At 35.9% G+C, this 23,092-nt stretch overlaps 1 protein-coding gene across 1 annotated transcript in view; it reads right to left on the bottom strand.

Moving 5' to 3' along the window:
* Window positions 1–2,876: 2,876 nt before the first annotated feature.
* GMPS (guanine monophosphate synthase) overlaps window positions 2,877–23,092 on the bottom strand; it is a 48,492-nt gene continuing 28,276 nt past the window's right edge. The window contains exons 6-16 of the mRNA XM_054579901.1: window positions 19,626–19,819; window positions 19,212–19,377; window positions 16,739–16,890; window positions 16,085–16,258; window positions 14,703–14,808; window positions 13,676–13,791; window positions 10,940–11,065; window positions 8,733–8,848; window positions 5,215–5,345; window positions 4,062–4,234; window positions 2,877–2,999 (exon numbers count right to left, since the gene is read on the bottom strand). Coding sequence (XP_054435876.1) covers window positions 2,898–2,999; window positions 4,062–4,234; window positions 5,215–5,345; window positions 8,733–8,848; window positions 10,940–11,065; window positions 13,676–13,791; window positions 14,703–14,808; window positions 16,085–16,258; window positions 16,739–16,890; window positions 19,212–19,377; window positions 19,626–19,819 — 1,556 coding nt within the window. The 3' untranslated portion in view covers window positions 2,877–2,897. The remainder of the gene's footprint in view (window positions 3,000–4,061; window positions 4,235–5,214; window positions 5,346–8,732; window positions 8,849–10,939; window positions 11,066–13,675; window positions 13,792–14,702; window positions 14,809–16,084; window positions 16,259–16,738; window positions 16,891–19,211; window positions 19,378–19,625; window positions 19,820–23,092) is intronic.

Raw genomic sequence — 23,092 nt, 5'->3', positions numbered from 1 at the left:
CTACTCTTTTTCTCCGTTCTTTCTCCTGCAATGATTTTTCTTATTATTTATGAAATAAAAATTTAGGGCTGGATTTGATCTTGTACATTTATCCAACTGTAAGTTTATCTTACAGATAAAGAAACAGAAATGACTTAAGTTCTCACTGCTTTTTAATGACAACGCACTAAGGATGGATTCTCCCACCTACCTAATCTGAATGCCTTCATTCTCCAGAGGTTTGATTCAAGTATTTTGGTAAAATAGGTTATCAGGAGATAAGCCAAAACACAGCAAGGAAACATTTACAATTTGTATTTGGCTATACACATGCAGCTATTTCAGGATGAAGGCAGCAAAATACAAGGAAACAGTGAACACTATCTCCCAGATACATCTAAAGACTTCTCAGAAGTTATGCCAGGCTAACCATGCTATTTCTAACACAGCTGACAATCCTTAAGTGGGACCGGGTGTTTGGCCTTAAATATTCTTAGAACTAAACGATGCTTTCACTGCTCTGCCACCCTCCTCCTAATACATACAAAGTAACAAAATGTATTTAATTAGATAGGTGTCCCGGGCAGGTGGGGAATGATGGGAATGCAAGCATGACCTACCACAGATCATATTTAATTCTCAAATTCATTAGGTAACCATTACTAAGCTGAGCTTGTTTCCTTAAGTGTAAAATGGGATGGTAATCTTAACATTTCTCAGCTGCTTGAATGAAATACTGTGAAAGTATAGAGTAATACTATATGGCACAAAACAGTGCTCTGCAAAAGAAGAAAGGGTATTAAGTATTAGGGAATTCCTGAATTCCAGAAATTTTAATTTTTTTCTATATCATGTTAAAGTATGTTTTGGAGAAACAATTTTTCCAGTATTAAGTAGGACTATGTAAGAAGGGGTTTAGTGAACAAACAATAGGAAAACGTTAGGTTTAAAAATATTGTTTTTAACTTCAAAATTTCTCAAATTCCTTAAATAAAATAGAGACCATGAGTCTCCAAGATCTCCAGGATGGAAGGACAAGTGAGCAGCACCTTCCAAGCTTCTATGACCTGATCCTTTTACACGGACCATCGCAGTGGAGCAATGCTCTTAGAACACACTTTGGGGGAAAAACACCACCACCACCATTACTACTGTTACTATTACTATATATGCTTCCTAGTATTTGCTTGAAAACAAAATCATAAGACACTTTTGTTAAGAGAAAATTTTTCATAAAAACATAAATGTTTATAAACCCTTTATAGGCTGTCTATTCCAGCTCTAGAATAACATGATTCCAAATTTGTTAAGGCCAGGTCACTAATACACCCTCTTTTCAAAAGACCATTAGGAGTAACTCACCATCAGGACAGAGAATGAACCTTTCCAGTTTTGTAGAAGTCATTTGACTCCTAGGTCTCAGGTAAGGATATCTGTTACAACAGACAGAGCTCTTCTTCCCTGGACAGCCCAGCAACAGCGTTCTTTTTTTTCTGGACCAACCAGAATGAAGGCATCTGCCGCACATAACTTTATTCTTTATCTAACACTGATTCTCATATAAAAATTTTTTTTCTAATACAGAATTTTGAAAATAAGAGGCAGCAACCTGAGATGGAAATAGTATGAGAAAAACATAAGACACCTAAAACTACTATGTTATATGTCAACTGTACCTCAATTTAAAAAATGAACAAAGAAAAACATGGTAACATTCTTAAACAGTAAATCAGCTAAAATTCTGAGTGAGAAATGGTTGTAGAATTTACATTGAATACTGTCTATTTTTAGAGTGCTTATATAAATGTTATAAAGGATCTGATAGAAACTGGTGGCAATGGCAACAAGTCCTATACCAGTTCTTGAATCTTCTCTTACAGCTGGTACAAGGATCACAAAGTTTGGCAACAGCTCGCAGGGACCAAGGCTAGTCATAGTCTTCTGGGCAGTGGGTAATAAACCTGTCTATAGATTATATCTAAGAGTTATTTTATTCTTTACTAGATGATATAAACTGTGGGCATGCATCTGTAAGCTTTGCGCATGCATGATGGTTTTCGTGGTCTCAGAGCTTCCACTCTGACCAAAAGAGTTAAAGCGCTCAAACTTTATGCTATGCCGGAGACAGTAACTTCCAGGGAGGGAACGGAAACGTCCTATGCAAGGCTGCTGGAGCAGGCAAAATGAGGCAGGGGGATAAAGCTCCTTACTAATGAAAAGGCTGACTGTGAGCAACATGACATCGATTTGAAACATGATCTGAAAACATTTTAAACTGAGACCACTCATAGTTTCTTTCTCCTATGGCTGTGACAGCATGAAATTCTAAAGTACCTTAACAAATTCCTGGTGCTTTCCATATGAAGGTAGCTTACATTTTATAATGCTGGTGAACTGCAAAAGCGGCTGGATCAGCCACAGATACCTTTATCTGATATGCTCATCACTTCCCCCAACCTCTGGAGAAATAAGATTACTTACAAGGAAACTCAGATTCTCGAACAGGAATATGTACTAAGTCACACTGGTAAAATAACGGGTTTTTTTCTAACAGCTCTTAGAAACTGGTAAGGGAACAAACAGAATCCCATTACTACCCCCAAACTCACCCACCTTCATACATCTTCATTGACGGAGACATCAATAGCAACAGTGAGTTTATAAAGAACAAGTGAGGCAAAGGCAAATGCAGTGTCAATCTGTCTTGGAGGGTAGGCAATGAAGCTTTGATTATACCCGTACAAACTCTTCAGTCCCTTTTATCCCCAACACAGCCCTTAGGCCATAGATATTTGCTGTGAAGAACTCAGATGTGATGTAGCCGCTCCAGTACTCTTCACAGTACTGCATGTCAATACTGGGAATGGTTTCTAATCAAGTTAAACTGCACACAGTACTTTAACAGAACAAGAAGTTTATTACTCCCACTCAGTAGTTCCTGGGGGCTTTGATGTTAAGTCATACATTATTCGAGAAATACCAGGAATCTTCTTAATCTCAGTGACCATCTTTAACACCACCTGTAATAAAACAAAGATTACAAATAGAAGAGCCAGAATCCACAGCATGTCCAAAAGACCTAGAGGTTTTGCATTTGTAATTTGAAATTGTCATCTATTTTTACGATTGTCCTCTATGTATATGGGACGGTCACCAATGAATTTTATGTAGTGAACTTATTTCACTCTATAGATTTAGGTGACTTAAATTCAATACCATTCAAAGTACAGTCACAAACCGGTGCCAGCCTGCAAGTTATGTATGTTACAGGTCCACAACAAGTGTTTAGAAACATTTATGGCAATTTGGCATTGCTATGGCATCTAAACGTACGATTCTATATTGAAGCCAATTCTTCAAGAGTTATCTGTGGCTGAAACATACAACACTGCAGCTACCATGGCAGTGCACAATGCACTGTAATAATAACCGCTGTCAAGTCTACAGGAGGAGAGGGCCTGGGCACTGACTGAACGAAAATCTGGCAAATCTGAGCCAAAAGGCAAACAGACCACAAGCCACATTTTCCCAACCCAGCCATACAGCTATACCCAGCACCCATACACTGGGGTACTAGAGCAGTAGTCCAGCGAACAAAGGCTCACTGTGACTTTCATCCGCCAGTTAGCAAATGGGTCCTTTGGAACAGTATGGTGGAGAAATAATAGGGGAGGGAGATGTTGGTCAAAAAGGAATTTCTAGTAGGCAGAACATTAAGTAATTCATGGGTTTCCTATCATGATGCCATCAATTCTCATCCTTATTTCTAATAAATTCTTCATTTATAGGGTTTTCTTCTTTACTTGGAGAATAAATACTATTTATAAAGTAGAGGCTGGTTGGCAAAATTAAATAAAATTATAGATTAGAGTTAGTAATCAGACATCTAGAGGGATATAAATTTAAGGCCTTTTTCTTCTACAGTGTACTAAACAATCAACTGGGGAAATATAAAGAGCCTGTCTTATGAACAGAAAACCAAGCCCAGAAATATCAACACTGTCACAGTCTATTCCATTCACCATATTATAAAATGTACAATGTTATTGAAAATATACATTAAAAGAACATATATAAATTACCTCTACAGGGATCTCATTGCCAGGTGTGGCAGGTATACCAGTCATGAAATCACTAGTAATAAAGGTTCGAATAACCACAGATCTCTGGCATGAAGGCTGCTTCTGGAGTGGGTCCCGATCAAAATGTAATGGTGTCAAAATCACCGGCATCTGGCTGATTTTTCCAGAATACCCTACGGAAAGGAAGCTGACATGTAGAGCCTACCACCATCTACAGAAAGGTTCTCTGACTCAGTTCACCAAAATTCTCCCAGACAGTATCTAAAAGTCACATACATACACACACCACAATGAGGAGAGTCATTCTGCATTGTTTCCAGCCACTCCCATAGCATCTTAAGTAAACTCAATCAGAAATACAAGCAACAGAATTTGATGACTGCAGTGATATGTTACAACAATGATGATTTACGTGTGTGTGTGTATACAAAAACATATAAAAACTGTTCTTGTAATTCATGGTAGTTACGGTCTATACCTCAAACTTTGAATTAGCAAACACTAAACTATTACCTCTAGAGGAACTACAAAGTTAGGGTCTTTCATCAACCAATCAGAACATAACCTTGTTTTATGTGTGTTTCTGTTTAAAGACACCTTATGTAATGTTTATGGTAGATTCATTAATGTTCACCTCATGGCCAACAGCACTGTAATTCATAAATGAACAAACCTTATGTAACCTACATATTTTCTCTATAAGACACATCACAGCTTTCCTGTACTTAGAAACCTAAAGAGCAATTCAGCACTATGCTTGGGAGACATGTAAGCAGTGAAATTACCAACAAAAAGCATGATAATGCAAAAAAAAAAACAGAAAAAAAAAAAGGGCACTAAAAAGACTACAAAAGGGACACTTGTTTACAGTAAGAGAACTGAAACAAGAAACATGAACACTGCCTTGTTCAACCTCAGCTGAGAACATGCAAGTTGGGAGCTCAAATTTTTTGCTACTGTGCACATGTCTGCAAATGACCACAGGGTGAATAAATTTTATATGAAGGCAATATCATAGAATTATCCATAAAAATGCGTAATAAAAATGAAAGCATCTAAAAATCCAAAGTTGTATTCTCCTACTAGAAGTCACAATACCAGGCTTCCAAATCCTAGTTAGAGTATGCAGTGATAAACAAAATGAGCAACTTACCAGACTCCCTGAGAATGTTTTGAGCCTCAAAGTCAGCTTGGCGTAATGTACTAAGTACTCCTGTTGTCAAGAAAGTGGGAGTAACATCGGTAGGAGGCTCTTTAACTGGTGGGCCAAATATATAGACAACTCTGGAAGGAAGGAAGGAGAAAATGATAGAGAATTACAATTTAGTATGAGAAGCAAGGCACGTAGAATACCATTCTCTCCATTTACTCTTAGGCACCTCTCCGATCCCCTTGAAATCCCCAAATTGGTTGGTTAGGATATAAAATTACAGATGGGTCTATGTTCTATGCACCTCCTTCAAAGTGTATTCTCTAGAATACTAGTATCTCAGAATATGCAAAGATACGTGTGATTATTGCAATCCTCTTTTGATATAATGTCTTGGTTTGAGTGTCCCCAAAACTTCATATCCATCTGGAACCTGCTGTGAAAATAGGGTCTCTGCAGATGTAATCAAGTTAAAATAAGGTTCTAATGCATCAGGGTGGCCATTAATCTAAGGACTGGGTGTTCTTCTAAAAAGAGAGAAATTTGGGAACACAAACATACACAGACAGAAGAGGGCCATGTGAGGATGGAGACAGAGACTGGCGTTGTGCTGAAGCCAGCCAAGGACTGCCAACAAATACCAGAAACGAGGAAGAGGCAGGAAAGGACCCTCCCCTACAGCCTTCACAGAGAGCATGGGCCCTGCTGACACCTTGATTCCAGACCTCCAGCCTCTAAAATTGGGAGAGAGTAATTTCTCTCGTGATAAGCCTCAGTTTGTGGTGATTTGTTACAGTATCTCTGAGCAATTAATACTCCTAAGTCTGGGGAAACAGAGTTTAAACAAATAAACAGGCTGTTTTACGCTATTATGCTAAATTATGGTATTATAATTTCAGAAATTATAATATGCTAATAACATACACTGAAAACCTCCAAGACGAAGCTACAGTGAATTTCCCAAACTTATTTGACCATTCAATCTTTTTTTCACTTTGGGAAACATTGATCCCAAGGAAAGATTCTCCTTTCCACTTCATTAAAAATGTCACCAAAATGGAGCCCAAAACTTGGTATCCTACTATTCCCTTCTAAATCACTCAGTACTGCTTCCAGTAAATATCAGTTTGAAAGATATGAAGACATACCACTGCATGTGTTAACAAAAGTAGGGTTTGGAACATAGCGTGAAGAAATTAGGATCAAACAACTCAGTGGGAATCTTACCACTGGTTTGGAGGATGTTGTACAAACTTCACTCAGAAAACAAGAGCAGTCAGGGTAGAGGCCACCTAGCCTCCCCACTCTAACTCTAGTCAGAAGGCAAGTGTCCCTTTTCCTTAAACCCTATCTGTCTTAGGGAAAGAAAATAAGTCTCCTCTGGCAAATACCATGGCTAAGTTTAGCGATTTTTTTTTCTTACTATGTGCTTGGAATAAAACATACAGAAGGAAAGGGCATCAGATCTAAGTCATCACTACCGCAACTAGTTCATTGCTTCCCTCAAATATACTGTAGCAGGAAAAAGGATTTTGTCCCACAGAAAGTGAGACACATTTCTACTTAGCAATATAGTTCCTAAAGCTCATAAACAGCCCTTCAAGAAAAAATCAGGTAGGCAAGAGAATGTCACAACTTGCTTTTTTCATCTTATTTCTTACAAACAAGAGTGATCACTAAAATGTACAGGAATAGCTAGTCTTCCACAATGTATATAGAACAGTAGTAACACTCAAACAGTTCCTCTCTGTACAAAGCTTTGGTCATGCAAATTAGGGGGGAAAACTAGCAAAAAACAGAAAGCAATTTTAAAATATATTTCCAATTCCCAAAGAAGGAACCTGGCAAAAAATCTAAAACTTACCAAAACTCTTAAGGGCTTGCTAGGTTCGTATTTTAAAATGTAGTGGATTTTTGTTGTTTAGTTGTTAGACCTTTTTTCTTTCTTTTTGGGGGGAAGAAAGGTTGGAAAAGGAGAGAAAGAAAATCAGAGAAGAAAGACAAGACAGAAAGAGCAACCAGCAGGTAAAAGGACAGAGATATGTTTAAACAACTGTGAGTGCCCTGTGGCGAAAAGGGGGATGGGAGAAAGAGAGAGAGAGAGAGAGAGAGAGAGAGAGAAAGAGAGAGAGACAGGTAGGTAGGCAGGCAGGCAGGCAGGCAGGCAGGCAGACAGCGGCACTAACTCTAAGAATGTTGTAAAATTAAAATCATACTAATTACGTAGTAAGAACAGAGAAGGTGAAGTCAGGGAAAGGGAATATTCTGTATGGCCTTTAAAACTTAAGTATAAGAATTATTCAGAAGGTGAATTATGAATCATTACTTGTTTTTAATTCATTTTTAGAGAGAGGGAAAGGGAGGAAGTGAGGAAGAGAAACATCATTGTGCAGTTGCCTCTCACGTGCCCCCAACTGGGGACCTGGCCAGCACCAGGCGTGTGCCCTGACTGAGAATCTAACCAAGCAACCCTTTCGTCCACAGGCCAGCACTCAATCCAATGGGCCACACCAGCCAGTGCAGGGATCATTATTTTAACCAAAACAATTATCTCCATTCAAAATAGGCAATTACAAATTTATCATTATTTATTTAGAATTCACTTTTTTCAGTGTATTAAAGGTGCTTCTGTATTTGGGGGCCTTTGGTTCACCTCAGTCAGCTGATTAACAGACATATTCCCACCAGTAAAAACATGGCTTCCTTGTGACTCCTTGTCTTGAAGGCCACGCCAGCAGGCAGTTAGAAAACTATATACAACCTGCTAGGTAAACACCAAAGGGAAGATTTCTAATTTCTGCAGCAAACTGAAATAAACTGAAACATCAAGTAATTCTTTTTGGTTGTTAATTACCTAATACCCACTAAAAAAAAAAACCTAGAAAACAGTGAACTGTGAAGTAAGAATATTTAATGAGCAATCTGGTGCCAAATAAGTTGAGATTTTTTTAACTACTTATAAATGCAGGATAATGCAATTAAAGTATTACACATAGATTATAAATCAGCTGTTGATATATCCAACATAAAAAATTAATGTGCAACTCAGAGGAAAAATAAATCTGAAAACTAAATTGAAAATAAATTATACATGTAGTTATTTTAATGATATCTGGCATTTGCCTATTTCCTTTTTTTGATTTCCTCTGAGATTATTATTAAATTAACCATATAACCTTTAGATATTTTTTCAATTCTTTTAGAATAAAATACGTTACCATAGAACCAACAGCCAGTGTAAACTGCTAATTTGGAAGACATGTTTTAAAACTGCCTTTAATATACTAAAAATAAAAATCCTTTCTATTTTTCCTTTACACAAACAAAAAATTTAAGTTAGCAGATGACTGAATTGTGCTGGAAGGAACAAAACGCACGATCTTACTAAAAATATCTGTTCAATTGTGACCTAAGTGTGTACCTGTATCTACACTTGAGTCTTCTGGGCCCTCAATAGTGGGAAAACCTTAAAAAGCACATCCTTCCACTATACCTCACCCCGTTCCCACTGCAGAACACACCTGTTAATGTTGTGACACATGCGAGGTATAAGCCTAGCCAGGAATATAAGAGATTCCCAATCAGGTTCATCTTTACTGGAGATTCCACACACATAACTGTAGGAACGACAATCACCCTGAAAAATACAATCAATTTTAATGGTCTTACAAAAGTCAAAAGATGGACTGGAAAACATTTCATGCATGGTCATACCATTAATAATAATTTTGGGTTTTGTGTTTTTTTTTTTTTGAAAAAAAGAAAAACTCATTTTATAAAAGTATATATGGGTACTTCTCTAATAATATAAGTAAATTGTAAATTAAAATCTCATATTAAATTCTACCTAAATCAGTTCACACATAAAGAGTCATGGTAATTTTAAGAATTTATGGAACACATGCCAGAGGCACCCTGAGACTTCATTCCAAGTATCTGCCCAACTGCAGACAGCAAGCGCACTTAGTCTGACTGACAAGATCTGCCCATGTTGATTGGGTGAATAAAGGATTCTTAGGTCAGAGATAAAAAATAATTTCATAAACAGTCACTTACCAATTTCTTTTAAAATGAGCTTAAAAAGTTAATTTAAGAAAACTGAACAAAACTGGTATAAAATTGATTCCCCTTTTCTTTGGCCTGTTTAATCCAAGTAAATTCTCTTTTCTTTAAAAAAAAAAATCAAATTAAACTGAAAAGCAATTAAGTCATTAGATAATTACCTAATACACAGTACTTTAAGAAAATGAGAATTCAGACTACACGAATGCTAATTTTGATAGTATCTATCAAAGTTTAAAATGTACATGCTTTTAATCCAGGAAATGATCTTACTGAAGCACCTGAGTAACTGCTTAAAGAAATAAAACATTACTTGCTAAAATGCCTGGAACAATGAAGTGCCAGGAATGATTAAAAGTATGGTGTAACCATACATGGAATACAAGGCAGCAGTTAAGAATGACCTACTTGTGATGGCATGAAAAGATAAGTTAATGATGCTCAGTTAAGGGGAAAAAAGGTGACAAAAAATATGTGTGTGTAATTCTCTTTTCTTTTTAAAATAAATGTATGTGGAAGAACACACACAACACAGTTGGAAGGCAAGAACAGGAAAAATTACTTTTAAATGCACTGCATTTTGATTTTTTTTTTTTACAAGTATGATTTACTTTGGTATTTAGAAAATAAACTTCATGGCTATATACTAACCATGTATCATGATTTTTACTGGGCTTCCAAGGCTCTCCAAAGGCCTAAGAGATTACGATGAAATTAAATATCTAACAACAAAGAGAACATTTCATTTTGATGGGGAGAGTAGTGGAACCCTGAAAAAGCTTCATTTTTTTAAAAAGTCACTTACTGAACAAATGCAGGAAAAAGAGTATATTTATTAAGTTTTACATGAATAATCTCTAAAACAGTTCATCTCTTTCCAAACATAATTCTACCCTACGAGGCCATTATAAACACATTAACCCAGTAACTGACACTCATACCATTTTAAGTTAAATTATTGACATCTTTTATAGTTTTCCTTTTACTAGAAACTCTAAACAGAAACCTTCCTCTTCTCTACACTCTGAAGCTTCCCCTCCACAGTAACTCACTTGAGAATCATATAAAGGATATAATCTAATTATGAACAGCATTCTAAAAGTGGAACTACATTATCCTCGCATGCTTTTCCAATAGGGAAGACAGAACAGTAAATACAAAAAAATGTTACTTATACACTATCGCAACTAAAAGAGAAAAAACATATGACAGAAACAGAGCACTGGTTTAAATAATACACAGGCTGAGAAAAAGACCTAAATGGTGTACATGATGGTGGTGTAACATGTTCAGCTGGGGGCCTTCTTCCAGTCCGGTATTTCTAAAGCCACAGTATATCTCCTACCAAGAAGGATAAATGAGAACATGACCTCTTGGTGACTATCCTTCAAGGCAGAAGCAAACAAGCTACCCCTAGAGTAAATCATTCTCTGAATTTTTACTTTTGGTTCGAGATGACAAGTGTTCCAAAACTACAAAATCTCAGCCTGAATATTGAGTTCTTATAACCTTATTAACTCCTTAAACATTATATAAAACATTGCCTTTTTACGCTTCTACCTTGGTATGCATATATTCATATTCCCAAGCCATTCCTATTTCAGTATCAGTGGAAAGAACACCTGCAGAAAGTTATGTCACAGGTCAATGGATTCACACAACTCACCTGCACACCTACAGTTTTAATTGGCAGGAGGAAGGCATTCAGTGAATGCAGACTTGTAATCTGCATCAGCTTCTCCTGGTCCTCTTCTGTTGTGCAGGCTTTGACTCTTTGTAACAGCGTATGCGGCTGAGAAAACAAGAGATATTTCCTCTTAAGGTTTCATGAAATAAGGTACTCACTCTTTTGGTATCTATTACTATCTTCCATATTTACACGTACTACTTTATAGCAACAGATCCTACTGGGTATTTCTCTCTGACTTGTGTGGACTATGCAGTAAATCAGAATTTCATTCCTAAGGGCTGGTGCTATGAGAAGTTAAAAATCAGGATAAGAAATATAGATCAGATTTAAATCTAGGCTTTAATCCTCTGTCACCAACAAGAAACATACTTCACAAGTCAAACTTTCTCTTTATCTCTAATAAAACTTTTTGCCATGAAGTCAAATTTGTCTGAAATTAATCTACCTTCTTTTTGGGGGGGACTTATTTACCTGGTATATTTTTTTCCATTCTTTTACTTTCACCCCTTCAATTCATAGGTAAAGAGACTATACTTAGATTTCACTTTTCAATCTAGTTTGACAATCTATGTCTTAACTAGGGATGCTAGTCCTTTTAATTAATTGTGTTAATGGTATGGCTGATTTCATTCTACCACTTTATTTAGTAGTTTCTATTTGTCCCACTTATGCTTCCTCCTTTCTTACATTCTGAGCTCATGACTCCTCCCAGCTCATTTATTTCCCCTTGGTTTTGAAGTTAAACCCTCCATTTTTATTCTTTTAGTAGTTCCCCTTAAATGTTTGTTTGCATACATATTTAACAAAAGAGAATTAATCTCTCTGACCTCCTGGCAAACAATATAAGCATCTTTAAATGCTTTAACTCCCCTTGTGGTTTATATGCTATTTTAGCTACATATTATTACAGTGTTTTTTAAATAAACACCAAAAATTACAGATCAATCCCTGGCTGGTGTGGCTTAGTTCAATGAGTGCCCACCTGTGAACCAAGAGGTCACCGATGCGATTCCCAGTCAGTGCACATGCCTGGGTTGCAGGCCAGGTCCCAGGTGGGGAGCACATAAGAGGCAACCACACACTGATGTTTCTCTCCCACTCTTTCTCCCTCCCTCCCCCTCTCTATAAATAAATAAATAAAATCTTTTAAAAAAATTACAGATCATTATTTTTATTATATATTCCATGTTTGCTTGAAATTTAGCCATTTATCACTGTCTTTTTTACTACTTTTTCTTGTATCTCAGCTTTCTCCTGGAATCCTTTTGCTTCTCCTAAAGTCAGTCCTTTAAACAGTACTTCTCAAACCTAGCTGTATACTCCAATTACTTGGTATGATCAGGTTCCACCCCAGATGAAATAAGAAATTCTAGGAGGATGGGGTCCAAGCATAATATATTTCAAAAGCTCCTTCAGAAGATTGTAATGCACAACTAGGGTAGGGTTAAGAACCACTGCCTTTATTGAGTTCCTTAAATAATGGACTGTTGGTAATAAATTGTTTATTTGAAAATATCTTTATTTTGCCCTAGTTTTAGAAGACAGTGTATCTGTTCTCTATTTTTTATACTTTCTCTTGGACTTTGAAGTCTCCTTGCTTTTATCATTGCTTTCTGTATAATGGTCGTTCCTTTTTATGGTAAATCAATCTTTTCTCTGGAGCTGCTATGACTTTGGCAGTGTGCAGCTTTGCTAGGTATACCAACTCAATGTCAAATTCTCCTCCTTTCCCCTGACAGAGATGTGTTATGCTTTCCAGAATCCAAGGCATGGTCTTTAACCAGTGTAAAGGAATTCAAATATTTTGTCTATTACCTCCTCTGAAAATATGTTACAGTTGACCTTTTCTTTCTATCTTAACTTCTATCCATATTTTCCCTTTGATGCTTTGTTCTGATTTCTGGATAATTTCTTAACATTTTTCTTTAGCTGTTTTTATTTTAGTTATTTTCATGCTAGAACTTAATTTTTAAAAAACTGCCCAGTAATTTTTGATAGCCTCTTAGTGTTTACCTTACTCTTATTAATTGCTTTCTTTTAATTTTATGTACTTTATATTATCTGCTAATTCCAGTATTTGAGGGTTTTGTTCTGCTAGTTTCCACTAGCTCTCATTCTTGGTGCCTTGCTTCAATACATACTTTATAATTTCTTATTGAAAGCTCATATTTGTTGGAACTGTATCTATGGGAGTTGAGGGCTGATTGGAGAGACTCCAAAGAATAAATTAATTTACATTGCTTCTGAATGCTTGACACCTGGAAGCACTATCAACAAAGGTCCACTTTAAGTTAGAATGGAATTCTTAGCTTGAAGTTTTTCAGACCACACGGACTGTGGATTTAGGCACCAAATCTACAGGAAAACTGGAATATTTTTCCAGTCATGCTCAATATAGAGCTAAAGTAAGTACCCTTGCTTTCTTGCAACACATACAAAGTATTTTAAAACACCTTTTCATAGCTAGCATTTTTAAGGATTTAGTATCCAATCTGCTGTATGACTAGAAATAAAAGTTCGCATTTAAGTGTCTCTGTAGAGTATTTTCTTCATAGTCATTTCAAAGGTAAAATGATTCTGAATCTCCAAATAACGAAACCCAAATAAATTCACTGTAAATTCTAGAGTACAAGAAAATATTCAATTCTTTGTATTGATTAGCTTAACCTGTTTAAAGCTCTCAAAATACAGAAATTCAATGTAAATTATTACCTTTTTAACACTTGCAGAGAAATCAGCTACTATTTTCAAAATATTGTTGGTTTCAGGAAAGTCCTTACAAATATAAGGTTCTTCAGCACATATCACTCTGATTGCCAGACCAGGACCTACAGAGAAGAGTAACAACGGTATTTAATATAATAATTTAATATAAAATGTCACTACTTCCAAAATATAAAATCCTTTCAAAAATTAAAACCTATGTGCCATTTTTAAGGGTTTTTTTTTTTTGTTTGTTTTACTGAGATATAATTGAAATATTACCATTCCAAATAGTTTCTACTGTGAGGATCAAATAAGACAGTATGTGTACAATATGTAGCAGAATGCCTAGCACATACCAGTACTCAAGAAATGTGAACTATTACTGTTGTTTAATTTAATTAGACCATTCTCTCAACTCATCTCTGAGTGATGAGAACTAGAAACTGAGGTAGAGGCTTGCCTAAATTCATAATAAAAACATGTTAAGATTCTTAGTCCTAACTTTAAACAAATATTACGTCTAAATAACTATTTTTCTAAATGACAGCAAATGACTCTTTAGTTTTTTATTTATTCATGAATTAGTTACATAGAACCTGTGCAAAGAAGTGGTTCAGTAATTCAGACAAGTAAGCCATGGTATAAGGATTTCAGAGGAACAAGTTTGAACCCTGCCTTCCATGGTATCATAGAAACAACATACAATTCCCAGCTCTGACACCAAGAATTGTGTGGCAATGTTATTAAAATATCTCTATGCCTTGGTTTTCTCATCTGATGGCAACATTATATGCCAGCCATACTTACAGGACTGGTACAATGTTTAAATATAAATACAATGGAAAATAAGTATTTAATAAAATTAAGTACATACACTAGATACTAAAAAGAATGTTTATTCCCTAACCACCCTTTCCTTTCCCTCAAGTTACAAATTACCCGTGATAACAAATTATTTCAAAATTGTCTGGATTGATTTCTTTTTTCAACTTGAAGGTCTAAGAACAAATACAGAATTCAATTTTAATTTTACCTGGGAATGGATGCCTGGAAACTAACTCTTCTGGAAGTCCAAGTTCTCTGCCTAAAATTCTTACTTCATCTTTATGAAAATCTTTCAGAGGTTCTATTACTTTTCCCTACAGGAGGAAAAAGCCAATTAATACAAATTAGTAAACAAAGTGACATGGAAAACTAAGAATACCAAATTATTGGCTTTCCCTGTTGTCTTTTACCTTAGATTTAAAAATCAGTGTTTAGAACTTCATTTCTTCCTGCATGCTTATAGGCATTAGATGAACATTTAAGTGATCTTATTTCTCCTTGAAATACATTTTAAATATAAATCTTTTAAACATAAATAAGGCAAACTTACCCTCCATGCTTGATATAGTTCTCATGAGACCACAAGGCAAGTTAAAAATACAGTAGTGTTTCAAAATAAAACTCTCCAAATGATACCATCAAGAAAGTGAAAAGACAACTCATATAAGGCAAATCATATATCCTATAAATTGTATCTAGAATATATAAAGAACACTTACAATTCAATAAAAAGATAAATAAACCAATTTAAAAAGGAGCAAAAGATCTGAACTGATATTTCTCCAGACATATAAACAGCCAATAAGTACATGAAATATATTTAATATCATTAGCTATTAGACAAATGTAAATCAAAACCACAATGAGATACCGTTACACATTCACTAAGATGCTCAAAATAGAAACAGATAATTCAGCCATTATGACAGCCACTATCAAAACAACAGAAAATAACAAGTGTTGGCAAGGTGTGGAGAAGTAAGAACCCTTGGCATTGTTGATGGGAATATAATATGGCATAACCACTATGGAGTATTAAGGAAGCCTCAAAATATGAAAAATATAACTACTGTATGACCCAGCAATCCCACGTTTTGGCATATTCCAAAAGAACTGAAAGCAAGGTCTACAAGAGATATTTGCAAATCCCTATTTATAGCACAATTCACAATAACCAAAAGTGGAGATAACCAAAATGTACACTGACAGATAAATGGATAACACAAAATGGGTATATACATACAACAGAGTATTATTCAGCCTTAAAAAGGACATCTTAACGCGCATTAACCTTGAGGACCTATGCTAAGTGAAATAAATTAGTCATGTTATGATTTCACTTATATGAGCAACCTGAAGCAGTCAAATTCATTGAAAGAAAAAGTAGAACTGTGGTTATCAGGGGGTGAGAAGAGGGAGAAAAAGGGGAGCTGTTGTTCAGTGGGTACAGAGAGTGTCAGTTTTGCAAGATGAAAACTTACAGAAATCTGTTTCACAACAATGCAAATACACCTAACACTACTGAACTATACACTTAAAAACGGAAAAGGGAAAGTTAAGGGAAATGGGAAAGTTCACGTAAGTTTTTACCTCTTCTCGCAACTTTCTGATAAGCTCTGTGTCATTATGATGGGTTTTGATGAGTTCAGCTTTGCCACTTGCAACAAGGGATGCACTTTCAATTAGATCAGGCCGTAAAGTACCTTGGGCAAGGAAAACCTCCTCAGGTTTCAGGTTCATTTCTCCAATTACTTCATTGGCAATCTATAACCAACAGGAGGAAAACAGCCTTTTAAAAGATGAATCTTTTAGCAAGACTTTGTTAAATTTTGCAGCTAGATTTCTCAGAAGTCCTTGTGCAATGTTGACCAGATAAAACCCACCCATTCCCAAAATAAACTCCTTAAAGAACACATAAGAACATGCTTTCACATGATTCAAAAAGGTATGCAAACATTCCCCCCTTCAAAAGCTAAAACCTAGCCAATGAAACACTGAAAGTTTAACATCAACTGAAAATATTTATTCGTAGTTAAAACAATAGCACAACATAAATATACATGGTTTTTAAATATAAAAAACAGTTTCTACTGCTCTATATAAGAGCAACATACAGTAAAACTCTTAGCAAAAAAGAAAAATTAAAATTAGTTAGCAAATTTAGTTATTTGATATAATGACAAAGAAAAACAAATACTAAAATTCACATCAAAAAATGCTACACAGAGGATATTAAAAAGGTACCTTAACAAAAGTATCCCCAATGATTTTTCTTTTCTCCTCAGGACTTGTAGTCATATTTAAAGTTTTGCTAATTCTTTTTCGTGGAGTTCTGTCTTCCTCTGATATTGGTAGAGTTGTTGTTCCATTGTAGAAAGAATGAGCAGCATTTATCACTGGGCAAGACAGCAGAAATATGTTTTAATCTAAAAGATTTTTAATAATCATACAAATCAATTACAGGAAGGAAACCTATATGGATTCTTTAATCTCCCATTAACTTGCCTACATATTCCAGAACTACCAACAAACCATGATCAATAGTCTGGACACAGGTACTCATTAAATTGTGAATCCTGTGACATTTAATGATCAAGGCTTATAATATCACAATTTATGCTGGTTGTTTTTCCTCTATTCAGTGCTCCACCAGAGCAACAAGTAAAAGCAACAGCAAAAAAAAAAATGGCCCCAAGGGAGTTAAAAGCAATGGTTCACATACAGAGATCAAATTCTCAGAACTACACATTGACTAGTCTCCTGGCGAACTGACATTTATGAACATGTATTTAGTGATCCTTCACTGTCCCTTTATATTTAAAAGCAAGGTATTAAATAACTAACAAAGATCTCTACTTGGCAATAAGACTGAACAACTGTTGGGATTCACTGTAAGACGACAAAAGCAGCTGGCTATTTCACTATGGGACCACCAGTGAATTTGTGGGCCTTTCTCTTGAGCCCTTAAATTACTCCAAATGAGACACCTCCAATTTCCTACCTATTAGCCATTGAACAAGGAAGTGGTGGAGTGAGGAAGTCACCATTCAGTACCTAGATTTCTACTTAATCCTACTGTTTTTAATGTAAAATCTTACTTTCACCCTCAACTGTGCCTGGTATTGGATATGCCCACGTCCAGAGCCTCTCCTGTTCAGCATCTCAATAGAATAAATCCAGTCCTCTGATGGGGAGGGACAGCAGCAGTTTGTTCCTGTGTTGCAGAAAAGAATCTACTTCCCAGTTTTCTAATCAATCCACTTCAGCCTCACCTAGAGAACCTCGCCCCACAGTGAAGCCTATGCTGCCAATTCCTGAGCCTCCCAGAAGTCTTGCTTTTGTTGGCTTCCTCCTCCACCCCTATGCCAAGGTTTTGGAGCTCTCAGTTTTATTGTGTCTGTTACCAGGTACAGAGGCAGGTTTTTGTGGGGCTAAGAATTTTTACAATCTGAAGGCCCTTTTCAAGGAAAAGAGTAACAAAGATTAAGAATCACAAGTCAATACTAGGATGACTAACATGAACTTATACACAGGAACAATTACAAATCATGTATATATAAGCATGCCTCATTTTATCGCGGTTCACTTTATTGCAACTCGCAGATGTTACCTTTTTTTCTCCCCCCAATTGAAGAAAAGACTCTCCACTTCTAAAAAAGATTACAACTCACTTTATGATGGTGGTGTGGAATGGAACTTGGCAATATCTCCAAGGTATGCCTGTACCACTAAATGCAAAGAAAATGTATACCTAACTTAACTTTTTATTAGCCTAATCCCAAAATGCCCACAGCCACTTGAATACCACCCAACAGAAATTTAGAGAGGGAAAACAAAGTGAACTTAATTAACTACAAATTATTAAAATATCTCACTTGTAAATTCATAAAACTATATGACCATGTGAACGTAATACTAGGGTTCCTCCCAGGATTTTGGAAAAGGTTTGGCATGAAGAATCATGAAATTTAAACTTCACTAGCTTAGAAATAATTGGCTTTTTCCTTCTGCTTTCCACCTTTCAACACTTTGTTGAAACCATTAGACCCCATCCCCTCCTCTATCCTTTGTCCCTGTGGCATTATACTTGTTTTTTGCCCATATTGTTATTTTAGTGAAGCTTCAAAAGGAGAAATAGACTTCACTTCATGTTTAACTACATTTCTTCATTTTACATTCAGCCTTTTGGCACAGATTTCAATTAATTCAACAATGTATATGGTTTGTATCCTTAAACTGCTGACATGATTTCACTGTAACTATTGATAGCACCTTGTTTTTTTAAAAAATATTTCCACTAAATGACTATAGACATTTCAGTCCTCTTCTCCATATAAGCCTTCCTGTTTGTAAAATAATCTGTATATCTGCATCTGTTGTAGGAAGGCTTGGGTATTCCCATGCATAAATAATAGTATGGGTGGGAAAAGATAACTTAAAAAAGAGAATGAATAGAACAATGATAGCTAGAAAATGGTAACTTACTGATCTGTATGTAACATTAAGAGTAATCAATAGTTTTAAAATTTATAACTGGGAACCTTTCTGAACCAGAAGTAATTATAATGTAAAAATAAAAAATATTTTCAACCATGAGATTATTGGGGAAACTGTACTTGATTAATACAATGCGCTTATTTGATTTATGGTTTATAAGGCTGGATTTGACTCAACACATCCTGACATGTAAATTAACTTTTCCGGGGTTCATCAATACCTTTGACCTGAATTCCAAGTTTTTTGAGGGCTTCTTCTACAGACTGGCTTTCTCGTTTTCTCATAAAACCATTATCAATGTGCACAGCAATAACCTGATCTTGGTTCAAAGCACGATTCAACAAAGCCGTACAAACTGTTGAATCTACTCCACCACTGAGTAAAACCTATAGGGCAAAATGAAAAAAAACCAAATTGAGTGCAATAAGCAAAAAAAATAAAAATAAAACCCATCAGCTTAAATCATTACCCAAAACACGGTAACAAAGGAATGTACGGTAACTGAAAAAGCACTCTGAAACAGTGCAACTCACAAAGCGTATGATCACTCATCCAATGCTGAAGGGCTCTATGTTGAGGAAGCCAGCTTTGAGTTCTAGTATTACCGACATAAATTTGGAGACTCTTTGCTTACCAAAACTTTTGATGTGCCTACTCTCTCTTTGATCTCTCGAATGCACTCAAGTTCTCTGTTCTGCACAGTGAAGGTTCCACTGCACCCAGCTATATCATAAAGGAAGTTCTTCAGTATTACTTTCCCATTTTCTGTAAGGCCAACTTCAGGGTGGAACTGTACTCCATATAATTTTTTAGATTCATTTGCTATACCTTTACAGAGAAAATAATCACATATTAAAATTTCATCATGTTGAAAAGGCTCAACTAATACCCACAGTTAATTCCCCAACATTTCGTCCTGTAGAAATGTGAAAATTCATATCAATCATCTGGATTTTTAGCAACAGAAAAGAAAATAATAAAAACAAACACTATATTACCATGATCTTTCTTTATAAAAATCTACTTTATGTAGTAATTAGTGAACTATATGACAGTAAAATTAATCCTACAGAGATTATTTCACAGTACCTCACTTCTCCACCGAGATTACTTCAATTGTCTTATGTAAGGCAATAGCTTGACTTTGGTTCTTGGACCCACATGGCTTTCAATGCAGCATGCAGGTGCCAATTTTCTCTATGAGAACAGCCTCATATATGAGACTAGTGAGAATATTCCAAGAGTACTATTAACCACAAATAGAACTTCACTGACTTGACTAGTGTGTTTCTGACAATTACTGATTAACTGCTATGCAGCAGATGTTAGGCTAGATATTTTACATGTGCATGTACTATCCTGTTATGAGTTATCAAAGAAACTTGCCTGAACTCAGAGTTAAATAGTCAAAACAGGCCTGAAGGCTCCCAAACCCACACTCATTCCACTATACCGAAGAACTTCACACCTTATTTACTTGGCTTCTAGGACACCACTCTCCTGGTTCACTTATTTCACTTTCGGCTCCTTCTGAATCTTTTGTTGGTTCCTCTTCATCTTATCCATCCCCACACATGAAAGTTGCCCATTACTCAGCCCTTAAACCTCACCTCTTCTTTGTACATTCTGAGTGATCTCAAATTCTCATGGCCTTAAAGTCTGCCCATGTGGGAACACTCCCAAATTTGTACCTCTAACCCAGTTCTCTCCAATCTAGACTCATGTATACAACTGCCTACTCATACTTTGACTTCAATGTTTAATACAGCATCTTGAATTAAATATGCAAACCCAAACTTCTGCATTCTTTCTCCCATTAGGCAAACAGAAACTTTATCCTCTGGCAGCTCAGGCGGAAAAACTAGGAGTTAAAACTTGATTCTACTATCATTTCCCCACTCCACATGCAATCCAACAGCAAATCTTTTTTTTATCTTCCTTAAAAACATATCAGAATTCAGTCTAACTTTCCCTTTCCAGTCTGGCAACATCAAAAGCTAGAAAATGCCACACTGTCCTAACAAGAAGTAAAAAGCTGACTACTGTGCTTGGAGAGACTAACAAGTAAATACAGAAAATTGCAACTTAAAAGAGCAGAAACCCATGAGCGTAAACTCCACAGAACTACTGCCGAGGTGGGAAAACCTGAACTACAACTGATGAATTGCTGAAAGCTCAGCAAGAATAAATCTGAGAGATAAAAACTCCAAAAGGACCCAGCTATCAGGGGCCCCCCACACTTTCATGAATTTTATGTCCAGTGAGGTATGGTCAATTTTTCCTATAAAGGGTCAGAGAGTAAGTATTTTAGCATATGCAGGCCCTACTGTCACTCAAGCAAATAAAAGCATCTACAAGCAGTACTTAACAGATGCTGCGATGTTCCAATAAAACTTTACTTTTGAACACTGCAATTTGAATTTAATTTTCACATTACAAAATACAATTCTCTTTAAAAAATTTTTTTCAACCATTTAAAAACATAAAAACCATACTAGCTTGTAGGTAGGTCATTAAAAAGACAGGCAGTGGGCCAGGTTTGGTGGGAGGCTGTAGTTTGCTGACTCCTGGACTACAGGACAAAGTCCAAGCCCCTTATACTGAACAAAGAGACTTTTCATTAAGTGATCACTGTCTTAATTAATTTCATCTCTTATCTTCCCATTCATTCTCTCCTCCAGCCATTTAAGCAAATGTGATTACCAAAACAGACCATGTTTTCACCCCCAGGTCTATGCAAAAAACCTGAAAGAAGCAACAACAACAAATTCCTGAATAGTAAGTGATCAGTGCTGGACTGTAGAATACAGTTCAATACCAAAGTTCATTGCTTTCCTATACACCAGCAATAGACAGTGGAATTTGAAATTTAAAGCACAGTACAATTAATATGAGCACACCCCGCAAAACAAAATACTTAGGTATAAATGTAAAGAAATACATATAAGATCTCTGAGAATCCAATCACTCCTGACCACTTCCACGTCTGCCACACTGTTCCTTAGACCATTATCTCTCCTCTCCTGATTACTACCACTGATTTCCTAGCTGCTCTCCCTGCTTCTACATTTGACTTTCTCTCTTCTTCTCACTGTAGCTACCTCAGTACAAGTAAAGCAAATGGTTACATAATGGCCTCAAAGGTCCTGTGTTCTGGGGCTCAACAACTGCTCTGGCCTTAACTGCTACCACTCTCCCCATGTTTACTTTGCCCCAACCACCTGGTTTCCTTGCTGTTCCTCAAACAAGGTCCCATCCAAGAAGCTTTGTACTTCTCTTTCCTTTTCCTCCAAATATCCAGAAGTGTCTGCACTTACTTTCTTCACGTCCAGTATCATCTTACAGAAATACCTTCACTGAATATCTGATATAAAACATTAACAACACTAATCACACATATTCTGCAACACTCCTTTCTTCCCGTTTTTTCAATTCACTTAAATAAACACTGACAACTGATACACTCTGTATTGTCTGTCTCTCCCATTAACTAGAATGTTAAAGATTTTGTCCATTTTGTTCATTACTTTATCTTGGCACCTAGAACCGTGCATGGTACATAGCAGATATTCAAATATTTGTTAAAATGAATAAAAATACATAAGCCATCCACCACTGTTGCTCTTTCATACGAAATAAAAACATTCAATATGAAAACCATTCTTGATCACTCATATGCTAATATATTAGTCTGTTAAGTAACTGCAGGAAGATTCCTCAACTCCTTTTATCCATGACAAATCTTTTTTTCAACTTATTATTTATTAGATATGGCATTTTAAACAAAAAGAACTTTAATAATAAACCCCCTTTTCTCTTTTACTGATTTCTAGAACTACTGATTTATTTACATCACAGTTATCAAGTAAGCAAGTGATTACAAACAATCAGAAAATCAATTCCTCTTCAAAACAGCAGTGCATGGGATGACAAACTTTCTAGAGAGCTACATAGTAAAAATTTTAGGCTTTGTGGAATGCATATGTATAGTCTTTTATTATAACCCTTTAATAATGTAAAAATTATATTCTTAATTCTTGGGACATACAAAAAAAACAGGTTACTTGCTGTATTTGACCCACAGGTCATAGTTTGACAACC

This window comes from Pteronotus mesoamericanus, unplaced genomic scaffold (genome assembly GCF_021234165.1).
Source record: "Pteronotus mesoamericanus isolate MK-2021 breed Mesoamerican mustached bat unplaced genomic scaffold, CSHL_Meso_final contig_116, whole genome shotgun sequence".
Lineage (NCBI taxonomy): Eukaryota > Metazoa > Chordata > Mammalia > Chiroptera > Mormoopidae > Pteronotus > Pteronotus mesoamericanus.
Note: the sequence above shows the minus strand (reverse complement) of the source record. Positions and strands in the feature narration are given on the sequence as shown.